A 13,555-nucleotide genomic window follows, 5' to 3' on the forward strand; every position below is an offset into this window, starting at 1 on the left:
AGAGTCGGAGATGACTGAGTGACTTCACTTTCACTTTCAATACCATTTGGAATCCACAACACTTCCCAGCTACCTCGAGAGGCTCCGAACCCAGGGAAGGTCCACGGAAAGAGGCAGGCTGGCCCTTGTAAACCTCTCAGGGCCAGCCTTCCGGGGCCAGCCAGCGCTCTAGATACTTCCAAACAGAAGATGCTTCAGCACACAGCAGGTTAGCCACTCGGGGCATAGATTTTTATCCCAACCCCAAACCAGCCACCAGTCAGAGAGGAATGTTGGTTGAAATGCCCCGGGCAGGGCCTTCCAAGGGCAGAAAGAGCAGAGGCCACCCACCCTCCAGGGCGCTGGCCTGTACGGGACTGGGCAGCCCTGTGCCTGTACCGGGAGGTGGAGCAAAATTTAGAATCCATTTTTATGTTCATCTGGCAAGAATAGCCAAGAAAACCAGAAGGGGCAGATCCCCCCAGTAGAGAGGAGCACAAAATATAACACAAAATCATTTTTTGGTTTTATTTAATTCTGGCTGGGCTGGATACTCCACTGCTGCGTGGACTTTTCTTCTCTAGCTGTGGCCCAGGAGGGCTCCCCTTCGGCGCAGTACACAGACTTGCCTCACTGCGGTGGCTCCGGTTGTTGCAGAGCACAAGCCCTAGGGTGCACGGGCTCCTCAGTCGCAATTCCCAGGCTCTAGAGCACAGGCTCAGCAGCTGTGGTGCCTGGGCTTTAGCTGCTCTGAGACATGGGGCATCTCCCCAGACCAGGTAGCCAACTCGTGTCTCCTGCATTGGCAGGTGGATTCTTTACCACTGAGCCACCTGGGAAGCCCCGAAATCATTTTTTAAAAGGCGGTTCTGGGGGAAGAAAATGGATCATCAGATATGGGGAAAGTCGGCCCTCTGATAGGTAAGATTTTCAGATGGGATGAAGAAACACGAATGAAGCAGAGAATGAAGTTAAAATAGATGAGAGTAGATGAGCTCGGGTTATTGGCTTAAACACGGAGAAGTCAAGTCAGACCTTCACCTCACACTACAAACCAAACTAACTCCAGAAATGTCTTTATTAATTCTAGAGGGAAACAAAGACCTTAAAGCAGCGAAGGAAACCACAAAGAACAGATGGAGGTGTTTGCAGGACGGACTGTTCTGTCTCTTCTCGGACCAGAGGTTCTCAAAGTGGGCGGGACCTCTTCCGGGCCTGGGAGGCATTCCTGTTTTCATAATGCTACCAAAGTATCTGGGCGTTTTCCACTCCTACTGTCTCCTGAGTGTACAGCGGAATTTTCCAGAGACTACATGATGGGTGATCTTGCAAAAGATGAAGAGCAGGGGCAGGTCTGACGCCCCAGCTGTCTTCTATTAAGCCAGACATGAAAGAAATTTGCAAAACCATGAAAGAATTTAGTGAAAACTGCACCACCCCTCCCCCCATTTTTTAAAAAACAGTTTTCTTTAAAATATGCTGTTTATGTGGTCAGGTAATGAGTTTATCTTCTAAACAGCATTTAGAAACATTCTCCATCTTAATTTGCGATATAGTAAATACTGATGAAACCTATATTAGAAGCTCTCTGGGGCCCTAAAGGATTTTGAATGAGTGAAGGGATTCTGGGGCCAAAAGGCCTGTGAGCAGTCCTGGGTCTGTAAGTGCTTCGGTGGGGTCCCCGCACTCAGCACATCCATCCATGTAATGGTCCCACAAATGCTTGTGGCATACCTACTGTGTGTCCTAACACACCGTTACAGGTGCAGGGATACAGCCATGAACAAAAGGGACAAATGTAAGCGCCTGCACTGTGTTAGTCTGGTGGGCACACGGCCCAGTGAAGGGACAGACTGGCTATGTATCAGGTTAAAATCTCAGCAATAAAAAGCCGGAAACACGTGCAGCGAGCACAACACACAACAGGTTAATATCTTTAATATGCAACGAGCTCATACAAACGTATCAAATGCCAGTAGGTAAGAGCAGAGGACACGACAACGCACAAAAGAAATACAACTGCTTAACGTGAAAGATATTCTAGTTTGCCAGAAGTTTAAAAAAAAAAAATGCAAACTAAAATACAATGCTATTTTTCCATGACCAGATTAGCAAATATTTAACCAGGTGAGAACACTCAGTGCTGGCAAGATGGTAGACGGGCACATTTATCCTTGCTGGTGGCCGTGTAAATGGACACAAACATTTCTGGAAACTGTCAATAAGTAATCAGAACCTCGAAGGTTCTTATATTCTTTAATTCCATCACCCCACCTCTGAGGATCTATCCTAAGGAAATAACTTGAATCGGGGAAAGCTTTACGCACAAAGATAGTTGTCGATTTCCAATGGTGAAAAATGAGTAAGAGCATTGGTGATCAACCACTGGCACTGCCTGATGGGGGAGGACACAGCCATTTCAAAATGAACTGAGAAAGTTGCCCGTGACGTGAGTGAGAACAGCTACACAGGACCGTGTTACAGAAGGTGGCACCCCAGTGTTATAGAAGCAGAGGAACCATGATTGGGGTGAGGGGAGACTGGAAGGAGAGACGCCAAATGTTAAAACTGTACATCTTTCTACTCCATTTTCCAAAATTTCTATAATGTGTAGGTTGACTTTGATAATGAGACAAACTAGTACGTGGTTACTTATGAAAAGGAGTTAGTGGTGCTGCAGCAAGGGGCCAGCAGTAGCCCCCGCCCCATCTACTGCGTCTGTGCTGTGCCCACCACACTCAACACGCGGACCCCACAACTACACCAGACTCATTGGCTCTGTCCACCCGCAGTGGGTGATGGGATTTTCCTAAACCCCAGCCCTCTCCCCACATGGCAAAGCTTTCGTGCCTTCTCGAGTCCAGCTGTGTCTTCATCTCTAAGCCCCTAACCTAAGGCTTCTCAGGTAGAGGAGATCCAGGCTTCCTGCTCTGACTGCAAGATGGACAGGACCTCTGCTAAGTTCTCTCCCTCTTCCCGCCCAAACCCCAGCCCTGGAAGCTGGTTGGGGTGTGTGTGCTCTTACACACTCACAGGGCTGCTCCCTTAAAGTAATCTAAGCACCTACCCAGCTCTCTCCACATCTGTTCATCCTTCTAAAGGCCAGAATCGTGGTCCAGCAGTTGGTTCTGTCCCTCTTGACAACAGCAGCTTGCGCATCAGCAAAGTCTTACCTGCATTTCACACGGCAATTTTGGGCTCTGTGTCACGACTCCCTCGTTACATACTCACCTGGGACCAGGGACACGGGTCTTGGTTTTTTCCCAGAAGTCACCGAAATGCTCTGGGACATTAAGTTAATCCCAAGGTCGCACGATACAGCAAGCCAGAGGTCGCCCCTGCTAACTCTGATCGCAAATAGTGCCTGCTACACTATGAATCTTCCTTACCAGATGGGGCGACGTGGAGACCAAGGAACAGTCACAGGTAGTCCAAGTACCGTGAACACCGTGAAGACATAAACCCTTCCCTCACATGCAGTTAACACTACTAACTGCCTGGCCCTTTTATAAAGCAACATCTGTTCTCTTAAATTTAGAGAAATTATAACCCCCAAATATGTACAGAGCAGCTCTCCTCTGCCACTGCCTTCTCCAACTTGAGCCTCTCAGCCATGTGTTCTTGCTCTGGGCTGCATGGAGCGTGGGTATCCTCTCCAGCTGGGGACGAGGGTGTCTTCCACTAGAGCCACCGGGGGCTCCCACCGTGGGGCTTCTTCCAAATCCAACCCCAAGCCTCACATCCACTCCGGTTTCCGAGGTCGCAGGAGGCAATCAAGAAGGCCACGGACGTCCAACAGCACCTGTCCCCAACCTGTAACCGTGAGCACCAACGGCTTGCCACACCTCCAAGCCAAGCGAAGCTGGGGCAGCAGCCAGGGCCAGGCACAAGGACCCACATGCAGAGGCAGGCCTCAGCCTAGCGAGGCGCAGCGGCTGAAACAAGGCGCGGATGCGAATGCGGTAGGACTTCTGAATGCCACCTGGGAAGACCCCAAGGTTGGCAAGCAGTTCCTGCCCTGCTCTCAGGCTGGGTCTCTGCCTTGGCTGGGCCAGGCCATGTGGAAACCTTCAAGGTGCCAGCTAGCCCTGCAGGCCCCCTCTCCTGTGGGTGCCACCATACCCCTTCAGCTGTGGGTACCTCTACTTGGCAGGCAGGCAGAAGAGAGCAGGAAGTGCAAGGGTCTGTGCACCCCCCACTGGAGAGCCCATGTCCCCGTGAAGAGTGGCCCCCCTATGTCTCCCCCACTTCATGCTTAATGAGCACCATGGTCCCGCCTGAACAGTCTGGCCGGAATCTAGGGGGGTCTGAAGCCTACGTTCAGGCGGTGGTTCAGCAGGGCAATTGGGCTAACAGAGTTTACGATGAGCGGGTGGCAGTGGTCCGTGAACTCCAGCAGCCATGGAACCACCTTGACTTTGCAGGCAGTGGACTTTTAAGAACACAGTCACTCTCCCCAGCATCATCGAATTGCTCAGAAGGGCATGGGTCCTAGGAGACAATCTCTGGAGGTCCCAAGATGCAGGCTTGTAGGGGGGAGCCCAGAGGTTATCCTCCTGCAGTCAGGCTGGGACCGATAAACCCAGGGAAGGATGGCCCATTTCCCCACAGCCTGGGGGCAGGGTGTCATTGGTATCGAATAAGGCAGGAGCAACCCAGGTCAAAGGGCCTGGCCAAGCCTCGTTTAGAAAGTGACTCTGGGCGTCCCGGGGAGAAAGCACAAGGCCACCCAGCACTCGGAGGCACGGCTCTGTCTCTCGGAATCAGGACCCGAGCGCCAGCCCTGCGCTGTCACCACCTTCGGACCTGGGCAGCCCACTGCTCTTTTCCTTTGCAAATGCCAGCACCGCCCCGGCTGGGGTCAGAGAGGCAGACACCCCCTCGCCTTAAGGGCTCCATGATGTGTCCAGGGGAGCTGGGGCTCCCAGCCCTGAGTCCAGGTTTTCTGGGACAGAGGCTAGATGTCTGATGTACAGCCCAGGGCTGGGGAGGGCATGCTACCGAGGCTTTGGAGACCTAGAGACCGTGTGTGTGGCTCCAGGAGCTGAGGTGAAGGCCACACGCCCCTGCGTGGAGAAGGGAACAGGTCTCAAGCCAGACAGGCCCACCTCCACGTGCGGGGGTCAGAGAGAAGAGGGGGCTGCACACCACCACTGACTCCCACGGGGACCAGGGCAGCAGAGTGAGCCTCTTGAGTCCATCCCTCAGCCTGCCAGGGGGCCTCAGGCACAGATGGACACGTATGTGGAACTGCCCAGTGATTCCAGTCACACTGAACTTCTGAGCAGGCAAGTTCCAGATTCCCCCCAACCCCGGTGCTATCAAAACACTGGCAGCTAAAGCCAGGCACTGATGGGGGTGGGTGTGGCCTCTGGAGGCGCTCCCCTAAGGCTGCACTGTCCATCTTCCCAGGGGCAGCAGTGGGGCACAGTGACTGCCTACTCCTGTGCAGAGTGAAGCTGGCCCCCTGAGAACCCTGGAAACTCACTCCCGGCAGTGATCACTCGGACACTGACAGCAGAGATGAGGCCCCTACCTGCTCCACTGGGCCCTGGAGAGGCTGGCAGCACTTGAGACTCCCCTCTCCAGGTCAAGCCACCTGCCTGGCCAAAGAGGCTTCTTTTTGGCACCAGCAAGCTCACAGGGCGATCAGGTGGGGAACTGCCCCAGGGCCTGCAGAGGGTGGGGGGGCTGCATCCGTGAACCTGGTCAGGCTGGGGAAAACGCTCAAATGGTCCCAAGTGTATTGTGAGTGAGACTAACCAAGCAGCAGAGCTGAGGCCACTAGAAGAGCTGGAATTGCAAGCAAGAGAAAGGAAACATGCGGTGGAGGTCCCAAGCGAGTACGTGATGCCAGGAAGCAAGGTGGGTCACAGGGTGCCCCAGAGTGATGACAGGAGATGTCCTCATGGAGCAGGTCTACAGAGGCAGGAAGGGACGTCTTCAAACAAAGTGATGCTGTGGTATGGACATTTCTTCTACGCAGCAAAGGGGGTATGCTACCTGGATGGCTGCAGATGCGACCAGGATGATGGCCCATTCCTAAAGGTTCCGAGCTCGGGTGGGCAGGGCCGGGGCTGGACTGGTCCCACTGGAGGCTGGGTGCACCGGGCAGGGCGCTGTGCCGGTGGCGGCCAGCTGGCGGCAGAGGGTCTGCCGTTCCCGCATGGCTCGATTGGAGGCCGAAGTTTTTCTGATCTGCGCGCGCCGGGCGTGCCGCAGCGGAGACTTGTAGGTTCTCCGCAACTCGGCCAGGAATCCCTGATAGTTGTTTCGTAAGGGGCTGTCGGGTTGCATGTGGGGGATCGCCCACTTCTCCGCCTCCCCAGTGAGCCGGGACACGAGGAACGCCACTCGTTCGGCCTCCCCGGGGAAGCGGGAGGCCTGGAAGATCATGAATCTGTCCATCTGCATCAAGAAGCCCGCCAGCTGGCCGGGGTCTCCGGAAAAGGGCTCTGGCAGCGAGGTCGGAGGCGTGGTCATTGGCCGGGTCCCATTGGAGGTAATGGCCGAGATGGGTGGGGTGATCTGCAGCGCCCCGGGAATCCGAGCCCGGGTGCGCAACAGGGTCAGCTCCGCCATCACGCTCTCCAGCATGTTGGTGAGGTTGGCCTTCTCTGCGCGAAGGGTCGAGGCCTCGCGCCTGAGCGCCGAGTTGGTGAGGCGCAGCGAGGTCAGGGTGTCGATGACGTCGTCCATGGGGGCACTAGGAGAAGCTGCAGAGGCTGGGGTTTCAGCTTTTGAGGTCTGGGGTTGGACCATGTTGGCCAGAGGTCAGTGAAAGGCTGAGATTGACAAAAGTGGAGAAGGTGGTGGTGACGGGGGGTTGGGGTTGGGTTTGGGTAACCCAGAACCTGAGCACCTGTGATGCTAAAATTGGGTAGACCCAGAGAGCAATCGGGTTAAGGGTGGGGGTTCAAGACTCAAGCGTGGCCGAGAAGACCCAACAAGAGGGCAGGGCAGACGGACCCAGAGATGCGCACAGCCCCGGGCCAGGCAGGGGGTGCAGGCCCTCGCGGATCCCGAGCTCCGGATGTCGCTCCTGAATCGCCGCGCTCACAAGGCCACAGTGGGCTGCAGGGCCCTGAAGGATGAAAACACGGTTTAAAAAAAAAAAAGGTTTCGACTGCGGAAAGGGGGTTCGAAGGGAGGGAGGCGGCGTGGGAGGGGCAAAGGGCGGGCGGCGAGGCGGGCGCCCCCCCGCCAGAGGACCGGCGCCCACATGGGGCAGAACAAAGGGAAGAAGCTCTCGCGGCGGCGGCGCCGGGGGGCCGAGGGCGGGCGGCGGGCGCCTACCTGGGTCTCCGCGGCTTCCTCCGCGGCTCCGTCTTCCCGGGCCGGCCGCCACCAAGATGGCCCGATCGCCGGGATGCGGACTGGCCGATGAGTCACGGCGGCGGCGGCCCGCCGGAACTGCTTCCCGGTCAGGTCAGGTCGAGGCGGCGGCGGCGGGAGGCGGGCGCGGGCAGCTTCTGGCGGGAGCACGAGCCAGGCTGGGACCGAGGGCCGGGTCGTGGCGCGGGCGGGGAGCGGGCACCGCGGAGGTGTGGGCGGCAGGCTGGCCTAGCGAGGTCCCTGCTTGTTGCCATGGAGACCACCGGCTCCCGCGCGGCCCAGGTCCCGCCCCGGAAGTGACGTACAGGCCCTATGCCTTTCCTCAGTAGCCAATCAGTGATGAGTGTGGTTACTGACGTTTTGTTATTAGAAGCGGTGTCTTCCTTTGAAATTCTAAGACTGCTAGTAAAGCTGTGTGTGCATAGGTTGTATTTATTCTTTTAAATGAAGCTTGCTTTTCATATATATATTCTTTTAATTCAGCCGAGAGTTTTGATGAATTTATTGTTTCTAACGTGTAGCCAGGTAAAAAGTAAATGATATACACCAATGAAGTACATTGTCCTGTTGACTTTTATATAAAAAAGTGGCTGCTATTTTTGGAGTGATGAGAGAGCGCTGTTGGACAAATTTGTACTTGCCTTTCGTTTTGTACTAACTTCAAGAAAATTCAGTGTAGTATAGATCCATTGTAGACAATTTTGATATCAAAGAAGTCTTTTGAAAAAGTTCATATCTCTCTGAGTCCCTCCACCTGAGAGAAGAAATAATAATATTTTTGTAGTTCCATCGAATCATTTTCTAAGATGTAGTATATTATAAAATATTAGTAATTATTGTGTCTTTTGAACTGTTTTGCGACCTTAATAGCACACTGAATTTTGAACACTGTTCATTAAAAAGCATAGTTTTCAACTACTGCCTATGTTCCAATGAAACCGCCTACCCAGTTTATTTGATAGACCCCTTTTTGAGAGTTCTTGATCTTATTTTCCATGTGGAAGTTTTATAAACCACGCTTGTATGCAAACCCCAGCCATTTTCTCTGCCAGCCCCACCAGGGCAATTGTCAAGGAAAGACAATACTGGGCCAAAGTGGATGAGCTATTTGATTCGCTTCACGATGCCTTTGGGGCTTCCCACATGGCACTAGTGGTAAAGAACACACCTGCCAAAGCAGGAGACATAAGAGATGCGGATTCCATCTGTTGAGTCGGGAAGATCCCCTGGAGGAGTGCATGGCAGTATTCTTACCTGGAGAATCCTATGAACAGAGGAGCCTGACAGGTTGCAGTCAATGGGCTCAAAAAGAGTCAGACACGACTGAAGCGACTTGCACACACGATGTATGCTTTTCCCACTTTACTGTTGTTCAGTCACTCAGTTGTGTCCCACTCTTTGCAACCCCATGGACAACAGCATGCTAGGCTTCCCTGTCCTTCACCATCTCCTGGAGTTTGCTCAAACTTATGTCCATTGAGTCAGTGATGCCATCCAACCATTTCATCCTCTGTCATCCCCTGCTCCTCCTGCCTTCGATCTTTCCCAGCATCAGGGTCTTTTCCAATGAGTCGGCTGTTCCCATCAAGTCGCCGAAGTATTGGAGCTTCAGCTTCAGCATCAGTCCTTTCAATGAGTATTCAGGACTGATTTCCTTTACAATTGACTGGTTTGATCTCCTTGCTGTCCAAGGGACTCTCAAGAGTCTTTTCCAACACCACGGTTCAAAAGCATCATTTCTTTGGTCCTCAGCCTTTTTTATCATCTAACTCTCAGATCCATACATGACTACTGGAAAAACCATAGCTTTGACTAGAGGGACTTTTGTTGGCAAAATAATGTCTCTGCTTTTTAATATGCTGTCTAGGTTTGTCAAGAAGCAAGCGGCTTTTAATTTCATGGCTGGAGTCACCATCTGCAGTGATTTTGGACTCCAAGAAAATAAAGTCTGTCACTGTTTCCATTGTTTACCCATCTATTTGCCGTGAAGTGATGGGACCAGATGTCTTGGTCTTAGTTTTTTGAATTTTGAGTACTGAGCTGATTCTAAATGGTCAATTCAAGGCTGGAGCATGGATGGAGAGAAAAGACACCCACCATGCCAGTCTTTCAAAGACATCGTCTTCAAGGAGGCTAAACAACTGGCAGCCACTTGCACGCTTTGGCAGACCAGGGGCAAAGTCAGCTTTGCTCATATCTTTACAGTTGATGCTTCTATAAAACAGGAATTGGGACATGATGGTGTCCATTCTCAGTAAGGATAGTCTAGCTGTGCCCACAACTGTGTACCCCAGGGTGACAAAAGGTGCATTTTTGTGACCAGCTGAAAGTGTCTAGGACATAAAGTAAGGGGAGAAAGTAAGGACACAGCGTTTCCTTAAACTGCTTCTGTGAACTCTCCCACATCACATGGAGGCAGGAGCTGTGCTCATCCTAACTGAGGTCAGTGATTTCAAATGCAGAAATTATCCTGTGCCCCTTTACCGCCCCCTACTTTTTCCAAACACACAGAGGAATCCACTCCTGTGAGTCACCCCACCAGTTTCTCTGCCCTCAGCGCTTGGGTTGCACCTCCCCAGGTTACAGGATGCTGTGCATATGAGTGAAGTGTCTGCTATACTTCCAGGTGTGGCTGACACCATCCATTTCCGGGGTCCAGCCCCAGCTGATCCAGGGTATTCGAAGGAGAGACGGCATCGGCAAGGATCAGGAAACAACTGCTTAATTAAACGTTAATTAAGGATATAAAGAGTAACAGAATGAGGATAGCTCAGTGAGGAAATTCAGTGGAGAAAAGCGGCTGAAATAAGGATAGCTCAGTGAGGAAATTCAGTGGAGAAAAGAGGCTGAAATAAGGATAGCTCAGTAGGAAAATTCAGTGAAGAAAAGAGGCTGAACAATTCAGCCAGAAGATAAGAGAAAGAACGACATGGGGAGACCAAGCTTCGGTGAACAAGGCCCGCACTTTATTTTCCAAAGTAGTTTTTATACCTTAAGTTGTGCATAGAGGATAATGGGGGAAGGGGTGGAGTCATGCAAGGACAGCAGTTCCTGGTTGGTCAATCGAAGCCAGGCTTTCAAACTTATCATATGCAAAAGTTCAGGTGATTTACATCATATTCTGGCCAGGAGGCCTGTTAACATTTTAAGAAACTTATTTTTCTCTAAAGGTGATTATTCCAAAGTCAGGCACCAGCCTCCAAAAAAGCATTGGACAAAGCTGCATTCCTATAGGGCAAAGGTGAGGAGGACTCAATCAAGAAAAGAATTAACTCAAGGGTCCAAGGTTACAAACATTGAGGCTACTACTTACATTTCTATACACCCATTCTATCAATCAATACACTGCCAAGGACACAGTAGGTAAGGGGTATGGAGACTTAGCAGCAAACATTGGCTCAATAAGTGAAAAACCCTTCACCAATACAATTTATAATCAATCTTTTAACTACTCAAAGGAATCTGTGTTTAGACAGTTTAGAACATCTCCTGCCTCTCACAGTTGGGAGGCTCTGAACAATCACATGTGGCCGGAAAAATCTATTTAGGCAGGCTAGAGGACTTCCAAAGGAGTTTGTAGGTTGAAACACTGTCACACCCAGGAATTGTTAACTGGAGCTGTAAGCTAACTCTTTTTGCAGAGAGAGGTAGTGGGGGACAGCCCCCCGTAAAGTCAGAGGTGTAGGTGAAAGCACAAAGCAGAGAGTAGGCAGACTCTGGTTTTGGGGGTAGATGCTCGAGAATTTCCAGGGGGACTCCTGAGGCTCGATCCCGCCTTTGCGTATGCCGAGCCTCCTTCCTCATGACCTTTGTCATGGGTGGAGTTCCTCACTGGCTCCCAGCAGTGATAGAATTCCAGTTGAGCTATTCCAGATCCTGAAAGATGATGCTGTGGAAAGTGCTGCACTCAATATGCAATATGCAATATGCACTCAATATGCAATATGCCGGCTCCTGGCAATCCATCTTAAATTCTCAGGTGCATTGAAAATAAGGTGCACCCTGATTTGAGAAATGACCAAACATGAACTCTAAGGAATATGTCATTTATTTGTATTTCATCTATGTAAAATAGGACATAAAGTGGCATTGAATAAATAGAGCTAAATAAAATGAAAATAAATATTAAAATAAGACAAACAAGCAGAGCATTTGACTTCAGATCCAAATAATGCTATGACTCATGCTCTGAGATGCTGCTCTCTATTGCAAACACAGAATGACAATAAACTATACAATAAGAGTATTGAGAGGATCTAGATGGCCTCAAAAACAATCTGAACTCCACCATAGTCCAGAAACACAAACTGCTGAGAATTGACAAAGCCGTGGGCCAGCTGGGCTCTGAATCCCAAGGCATAATGGGGACACAAAGCTGGTAACAGAGCCAATGTTACTGTTTGAATCAAGGGGAGAGAGGGATCACCCCTCTATCAAAGGGGAGTCTGAAATACCTGCTTCAGCCATTTCACGGGGCAGCACCTTCTATGAAAGTATGGCCCTGGAGCTAGGGAGAACAACCAATATCATTACTTTCATTGATGACAAGGAGACCCCAGAGGGGCAGGAATTGTGAACCACCAGTATAAAACACGTTTCTGTACTGCAGGCCAGGTATCACTGGAGTGGCCCCAAACTGCTTGACCACGGAGACAGGGGGCTCCTCAGAAGGAAAAGGGTTGAGTACACAAAGAGGGAATGAAAATGAAAGGTACCCTTTTACCCAAAATTCAGCCTTAAAGTCAAAACTCTGAAGTCCATGAAGACATCTAATGCTAAGAATAATAGCCACCAAGAATCAATAATCATAATATGAACTGACTCCAGAGGAATTTAAAATAATAGAACAGTCTGGGGGGAAAAAAAAAGACTTTAAATAAGCATATTTAGGCTCTTCAATGAGAATAACGAAGGAATAACATTTGTGAAAAGAACAGACACTGAGAGTTGGGGAAGGTAGAAATGTAACAAGATGAGGTGGCTATTATAAAGTACCTTTTTAAAAGAAATATAGTTAATTTCCATTTCTGGGGAGATGGAGTTCATTCACCCTTCTTTATTCTTTCAGCAAAGCACAACTGAAAACAGTTTTTTTTAAAGTCAAAAAGATGGAGAGAAAAAGGCATTTTTGCTATGTTGCTCAGGACCCAAGAAATGACACAATAGTGGACTCTTTGAGTATTCTATTGCATCGTGTATCTCAGATTTACAATTAAAGAAGCTAGCAATCTGGACATGCCAGACAAAGAACAAAAAGCAAAAAAGAAAGTTCCTCCAAAAAGCCTGCTCTCTCAAGCCAAAGGATGAGGAAACAGACAGCCTATGGAGACGGAATACTTTAAGACAATAACCACTCTATGCCAGCCAAATGCTCCCGCAAAAACAGTGGCCCCACCACCACTCATGCCAGCAAAGGCTAAGTGAGGGACCTAGACTTACCTTTGCCAGCTAAAATCAGGTTCCTCACTCCACACCCTGGCAGGGATAGTATCAGAATTTGATGGCATACATTAATCTGCACATCCAAGAAGCTCAACAGATTCCAAGTAGGGGACACACAACCACTGAGACGCATGGTCATCACACTCTTGAAAGTTAAAGAGAGAACTTCGAACGCAGCAAGAGAGAACAAAATGACTCTATATAAGGTGTCATCAATAAATTTCTCTTCAGAAATCATGGGAACCAGAAGGCAATGGGAAGAGAGATTCAAAGTGCTGAAAGAAAAGTTCTATCAACAAAGAATTCTATAGCCAATGAAACTACCTTTCAAAACTGTAGGGGAAATTAAGACATTCTCAGGGAAATAAAACTAAAGAGAATTCATCACTAGCAGACCTATCCTACCGCAATAATAAAGACAGAACCTTCAGACTAAATCGAAAGGGCATTTGACAGTAACTGGAATTCACATGAAAGATAACAAACCCAAGTAAAGATACCAACATAGGTAAATAAAGAAGCCTATGAGTTTATTTTTGTTTATAATTCTTTTTTTCCCCCTGTATTATTTGAAAGACAACTGCATAAAGCAACAATTATAAATAATGTTAATGAGCATACAGTATAGTAAAAATGTAATTTGCATAAGATCATGGCATCTGGTCCCATTACTTCATGGGAATTAGATGGGGAAACAGTGTCAGACTTTATTTTTCTGGGCTCCAAAATCACTGCAGATGGTGATTGCAGCCATGAAATTAAAAGATGCTTACTCCTTGGAAGGAAAGTTATGACCAAC

General features: G+C 49.8%; 1 protein-coding gene across 3 annotated transcripts; it reads right to left on the reverse strand.

The window, feature by feature from the left end:
- Positions 1-509: 509 nt before the first annotated feature.
- LDOC1L (leucine zipper, down-regulated in cancer 1-like) lies at positions 510-7,560 on the reverse strand. Of its 3 annotated transcripts, none has more exons than XR_825079.1 (3): positions 7,276-7,560; positions 3,211-7,063; positions 510-1,352 (listed from the first exon to the last, which is right to left on the reverse strand). XR_825079.1 is itself a non-coding variant. In XM_010837597.1 (3 exons), exon 2 carries the CDS (start codon positions 6,739-6,741, stop codon positions 6,022-6,024), a length of 720 nt encoding a protein of 239 aa, XP_010835899.1. In that variant the 5' UTR covers positions 6,742-7,063; positions 7,276-7,560; the 3' UTR covers positions 1,902-3,792; positions 5,983-6,021. The 3 variants fall into 3 exon arrangements, 2 of the variants coding, with proteins under 2 accessions (XP_010835899.1, XP_010835898.1); XM_010837597.1 differs by lacking the exon at positions 510-1,352 and having other exon boundaries at positions 1,902-3,792; positions 5,983-7,063; XM_010837596.1 differs by lacking the exon at positions 510-1,352 and having other exon boundaries at positions 1,902-7,063.
- Between the last annotated feature and the right edge of the window lie 5,995 nt (positions 7,561-13,555).

The sequence above is a fragment of the Bison bison genome, unplaced genomic scaffold (assembly GCF_000754665.1).
Source record: "Bison bison bison isolate TAMUID 2011002044 unplaced genomic scaffold, Bison_UMD1.0 scf7180017864079, whole genome shotgun sequence".
Classification (NCBI taxonomy): domain Eukaryota; kingdom Metazoa; phylum Chordata; class Mammalia; order Artiodactyla; family Bovidae; genus Bison; species Bison bison.

What these genes read in the sequence shown, in the direction of transcription:
- LDOC1L (XM_010837597.1), bottom strand. Translation starts at nt 6,741, where the DNA reads ATGGTCCAACCCCAGACCTCAAAAGCTGAAACCCCAGCCTCTGCAGCT.